Source organism: Coffea arabica, chromosome 1e (genome assembly GCF_036785885.1).
Source record: "Coffea arabica cultivar ET-39 chromosome 1e, Coffea Arabica ET-39 HiFi, whole genome shotgun sequence".
In the NCBI taxonomy this organism is placed as follows: domain Eukaryota; kingdom Viridiplantae; phylum Streptophyta; class Magnoliopsida; order Gentianales; family Rubiaceae; genus Coffea; species Coffea arabica.
The window spans coordinates 14,712,475-14,718,474 of record NC_092311.1 but is presented as its reverse complement, the minus strand read 5'-3'; the positions used below and the strand labels follow the sequence as shown (position 1 = coordinate 14,718,474).

General features: G+C 37.6%; 1 protein-coding gene across 2 annotated transcripts; it reads right to left on the bottom strand.

The window, feature by feature from the left end:
• Nucleotides 1-622: 622 nt before the first annotated feature.
• LOC140008747 (uncharacterized) lies at nucleotides 623-1,933 on the bottom strand. Of its 2 annotated transcripts, XM_072053616.1 has the most exons (2): nucleotides 1,031-1,933; nucleotides 623-919 (listed from the first exon to the last, which is right to left on the bottom strand). In XM_072053616.1, the coding sequence occupies exons 1-2, from the start codon at nucleotides 1,812-1,814 to the stop codon at nucleotides 723-725; spliced, it is 981 nt and encodes a 326-aa protein (XP_071909717.1). In that variant the 5' UTR covers nucleotides 1,815-1,933; the 3' UTR covers nucleotides 623-722. The 2 variants fall into 2 exon arrangements, with proteins under 2 accessions (XP_071909717.1, XP_071909713.1); XM_072053612.1 differs by having other exon boundaries at nucleotides 623-1,933.
• Between the last annotated feature and the right edge of the window lie 4,067 nt (nucleotides 1,934-6,000).

The following is a 6,000-nucleotide window of genomic DNA, read 5'->3' as shown; positions in this document are numbered from 1 at the left end:
ATTTTTTTTTTCCGAAGTATAAGCTTAACGGACAAGACTAAACCAGCTAATCTAACCCAATCTAGGCTGTCAAATTGTCCTCGACAATTGACTCAAATGGCTCCCCAGGACCTTGATCCAACAAAATCACGTCGTCATCATGATCCTTTTTGTTGTCAACTCGTCAGATAATCAGCAATTCCCACTTCAATTAATTTAGTGAAGTCTTTGTAAACTGATTAATAACTTGCTCTACATATAAAAAAATAAAAAATAAATGAAAAGCTTGCTTTACAGAATTTGTTCAATGAAATTGTCCTACTTCAAAATTGCAACTGTTGTAGGCCTATGATTATTTCATTTTCGTCTCATCTTTTTAGTAGTGACAGCGGAAAATTATTTAACTATTTTATTCACAGGCGTTTGAAGTGAATATTTATCCAAATCAACCGAAAATTTGAAAGGGCATTTTTTTCTTTTTCTTTTTTCGTGACGACCATTACCTCACATTCAAACTGATATGCCGATCGGACATTTGAAAAAGATATAAATCCTTCAAATCCCACAACATCATAAAAAAATAAAAACCACATTTAGTTAACTAATGTATTATAGCATATATAGTAAGTCATTAGTACAGACATTTTCAACATACAAGAATTAACGTCAAAAAGAAAATTTTAAAAAAAAAACAGCTCCATAATATGTATCGGATAGTAATTAACTTTATAAACTACTTTTGCTTAGCAATCTCTAAGTGGCTTCCCACAAAGACAGTCGTTGTACACAAACGACGATGCTTCAAGATGATCGAACGGGGAGCCCTCTGGAATCAGACCGCAAAGGTGGTTATGGCTGAGGTCAAGGTAGCCAATGAAGCTAGCGGACACTAGAGACTTGGGAATGGTTCCTTTGAGCTGATTATACGATAAATCAAGAACTGCAAAATATGACCTTCGATCAAATGTGTCAGGAATATTACCTTCAAGTGCATTTTTGCTCAAATTTAAAGTCCAGATTCGCGAAGTAATCAAAGTTAGGGGGATGGTACCAGAAATATTGTTGCCACCAAGATTTAACGTGGCCAAAACGGCCATTTTGCCTAGTGAAGGTGGTATTCTGCCCGAAAGTCGGTTCAGCGAAAGATCTAAATCCGAAAGCCGATGAATGTGAGAAATTGACTTTGGGATTTTCCCATGAAGTCGATTTCGGCTTAGCAAAGCCCGGCTTAGCATTCTCAATTTCCCAAAATGTCTGGGAATTGTACCTCTAATAAAGTTATTACGTAGATCTAAATGCGTTAATGAAGATAAGTTCGTTAATGACCTCGGCAACCTCCCAGTGAGTTGATTATCTGCCACAATTAGCATGGTGAGTCCACTCAGTTGACCAATATCAGTCGGAAGTCCACCAGTGAGCTTGTTTCCGACCAAGTCAAGGATGCTTAGGCAAGGTAAAGACGTAATGCATGATGGGATTGTGCCGGAAATGCCCTTCCAATCAGCTATGGCTAGGCTCGAAAGCCTATTAAGCCGGCATATTGCTCGCGAGATTGTTCCGCTCATGTAACCGGTCCGATGAGCCATTTTGAAGATGGAGTCTTCTGATACACCGCGGAGGTTGATCTCGGTGACTCGGTGAACCTCCGGGTCACAACTCACTCCGTACCAGTTCATGCAACAATCAGTGCCCGTCCACGACTTGAAAATGCCCAAGTAGGGCTCATTTAGGGCAGCTTTGATGGCTAGCAATGCTGCCCTGTCGGAAGGCGGGCAGCTGTAAGCTAAAGAGAAGATACATAGAATTGAGAGCATTACTACTAAAAGTTTTATCATTGTGTGTTTTTTCTCTTTCTAAAACTCACTGAGTATATCTCTCTTTTTTTTTCTTTTTTCTTTTTTCCTCCCTCTAAACAGAGTTTGCAAGGGGTGGACGATTTCAATGCAAATTCATGCACGTTGGTTGGGTTAAGGTGATCTTGAGCCTGGCTTCGATGGTTTTTATACTAGTACAGTGCGGTGCATGGAGTGAAATGACAATTTTACGCCTCAAATGTGCTGTGTAACAGCAAGAGGACAAATTGTGACTGGGAATTGTACGTATCAATAGTGTACAATACGTTCTTTTGGTTGGTTTCCTCGTGTCTGAGGCCAACACGATAATCAGGTGTTTGAAGTTCACCCACACTTGTTGATTAATATGCAAGCCATTCTAAATACCATTAGAAGACCTTTACCAGTGGCATGCCTGGAGACTTTAAAATCTCCTAAACTATGTATAAACAAAAATGAAGAAAAGGTAATAAGGTAGGAATTTAGCAATTAAAATGGAATAGAGCTAACTTGGTATTAGAGTGCCATCGATGTACTTGTCTTTATAATGTTTGTCCTGGATTAAACTATTTGTTTTTGAACGAAGTTGGTTCTTTTTTGGAGTACAGAAGAATTAGGTCGTATCACTTAAGCCAACTTTCATTATACATTTTTCACCCCAAATTAAATTATTAGTTTCTCCTTAACGAAAGTTTAACAATAAAATTAGCTAAAATATTTTCTCTCAAATGTATATTTGACTAATTGGAGATTAACCTATGTATACTCTGGTAGACTCCGCCTAGTCTTTTACAATAGTTTCATTCATATCTTTAATCCAAAAACTGAGAATAAAAACGTTTAAAGGAAGAAGAAAGAATGTTGGAAGAGAGAAACAAAGAAAAACGGAAAGGGAAAGATGCTGGAGAAAACACGAGGGAAAACCCATCTTGTTATGGGTGGGAGATTTAAAAGAAGCCAGCACTCATTCACGGGACATAGATAAATGGGACTACAGTCAAAAATTGGATGACATTCATTCCCATTAGAAACAGTCTTCACCAGCAAGCAAAGCGGGATTCACAAATTTCTTGCATATGGCCTTTATAAATGCTGCAAGCAACTGAACAGGACAACTTTATTTGGTGACTTTGAAAAATCAAAACAGAGAATTGAAAAACAAGAAACATTCTAATCATTGTATCAAAACGGCACTCTCCAAATTTCTATCCAGGTCCCTCGAATATCTTGTTATCTTTTTCCTTTTTATTTTTGGTACGAATCTTGTCTTCGGTCTTCGGTACAACGACCAATAGTGACACGCTATAGTGAGCGTTTACACAGAAGCGTACCATATAGCCTCCACAATTCTCACATATATACATACATACATATAAGTACATATATATATGTATACATACATATATAAACACATGTATATATATTTATTTATGGGTCCGAGATGTGGTAAAAAGAGCCTAAAATAGGCTTCTTTTTCCTTTGAATAAAGTAAACAATATTCCTTTTATGTTTATGTACATGCATATTGGTGTTAACTGTTGGACTGGAACCGACTATATCAAAAGCTTAGAAGCTTAAATGCTTCAAGAATCAGCAAGAATAGTCCAGTAACAAGTTCACCGACTTCACTCCCTCAAGATGTAACATGCCATAAGTGTCTATCGTATGCACCGACACGAAGCTAGGGAATGTTTCTAGAGACATGATGACCTACTCAGAGCTCTGCAACCAATAAGCTAGTACTGTGAGTGGAGCAACACGCCAATTTAGTCCCTAAACTAGTTTGCTAAAGCTAATATAGTTTCTGAAATTTATTATAAGTTAGTTTAGTCCCTCAACTATTTTTTAAAAAGTCAAAATAATCCTTAAACTTTGTTATGGCTAAAATTTAGTCCCTCAACTATTTTGGTGTCTATATGATTCACTTTAGTTGCTGATTTCTAGACAAATATCTGTTTTATTATTGTTTTAGTAAGAGCTATGGTTGGATTTTCTATCCTGCCATTGGTTGTCAGTGCATAAAGTTGATAAATTTGATGAATCAATCAAATAAGGACTAAACTGGACACATAAATATAAGTGAGTGACTATGTCGGTTTAATAAATTAGTTAAGGGACTAAATTGGCTTATAATAAAGGTCATGGACTATTTCAACTTTATAACAATAGATGAGGGAGCAAATTGACTCATACTAAGTCTCCTTCACTTGGCGTTTTGTTAGCAAGTCCGAGCTTTGGTATTGTGAAGTGTGTTGAGTTGGGTCCCACGATTTGTAATATTTAATGCAATATAATTTATTTCTAATGTTGAGCATTATTTGTAGATTATTTTAAGGCTTATCGCTTGAGAAAAATCAATATTAACCACAAGCCATACCTAGCACATCTGTGACAGCCCCACCTTCCCTAAGGCGAACTAAAGGGGTTAGCGGACTGCCTGCCCAACTCTCGTCAGAAATAACGGTTCAGTTTAGAGCGATCTAATACGTTCCGGAACATACAAACGCGCATAAACAAGTTAAAATCACAAAATAAAAAAAACGAAAACGGAGTCGACCATGAATAGTAACCGACACGTCAAAATCCAACCAAGTATCAATCAAATATATACATCTTGAAATTAAGCATATACAATCCAAAGTGGCATACAAAAGTATTCAAAAGTTGATACATGTACGTTTGCCAAATCAAAAGAGAAACGGATCCAAAAGTACATTTAGGGTTTCAATCAATGAGCTATACAAAAGATATGTCCATCTAGCTCAATTCGGCAACCAACTATCAAATCCAGTCCAAAAGGATTTATTTTCCTATAAGGAAAATAAAAGGAACAGAAAGGGGTGAGCTTGCGCTCAATGAGGTACCAGACATATAGCAGTAAAATCATGGCATACAAACATTTAACAAATCAGGTACACATGCCAGATGTAAAGTAAAGGAACCAATGATTCAAATAGGAAGGATACAGGTGGCTCTCAGGAGCCAAATTCATATTTGCGTCACCGAAGCTTGATCGAAATAATAGTTGACACTCCGTCAACGCTAAAGGAGTAACCAATACCGTAGACTCCACTTTCTCCGATTCCTTCCACCTCACATACCCTTACCGGGCCCGAATTCCAATCAGTTCAGAAATGGTAATACTCGAGTATACCGGAATCAAGGGTCTCAATACCCAAAGATCCCAAAACAGACTACCGTGGTTCGTTATCTAATTGACCAGGCCCTTGCCGGCCCGACTCGAGTAACTAGCCGCAGGTGTTGAGCTCAGAGGTCACAGAAAGGTCGTTGGATACAAGCTTCCAAACGATGTCAGAACAGATACAGATACAGATAACAGATTCAGATTCGCACCAAAATTTGGCATATGAACAGACAAGAGAACGAGTGTGATAAAGTACACTCTCGTCTCAATCAAAATAAACAGATAGTTCAGTCGTTCATATCACAGATTGCATGTACAGAAATCGAGTTAAACAACAAGTGAGGGGAGTGGTACACTCACCGGTTCAAGTACAGATACTTCAAAAGTTTTCACTTCAAATTGGCTTTAATCGCCAAGAAACCCTAAAATAATCAAAGTAAACCAATTGAAGGTTTCACATCCAAAATCGAGTAAACGGAATGCACAAGTGAGGCTCGACTACACGTCGTACGCCTTTCCATGGTAAGTACTAGTACAAAAGAATAAAATATGATTTTCAAAAGGCAACTCAAACCTAAAGAGACTAAGCGGCCTAGAAAATTGGACAGCATTTCCCCTAAATTTGCTTACTTTTCCAGCCGTCATGGCTTCATTATTTTCCTCAGCCAGTCCCAAAGTCATACGAAATATAAATTCATCACAACAGCCGTTCAATAGGCTCAAAGTCATTCAAGTACAAAATTTAGTTAGGAAAATGACCGGAAATGAAAGTCAAGCCCTAAAATACTCAAATAAGCACAATAAGACTCGATTACCGGTCATAAACCAATTCCAAATACCACCAAAATAGGGCTCCATAAGAATACATAAGCACTAGAGTAAACTAGGAAAATCCGGAAATGGAATTAGCTCTAATCCAAAAAAAATAGTTTTTGACATCATTTTACGGTTTTGGCACCATTGGTACTACGATTATCGGATGGAGGTTCAAGATACACCGTTTCGAAGCTAAGAGGTAGGGATACAATGTTGAAGAAGGCTACT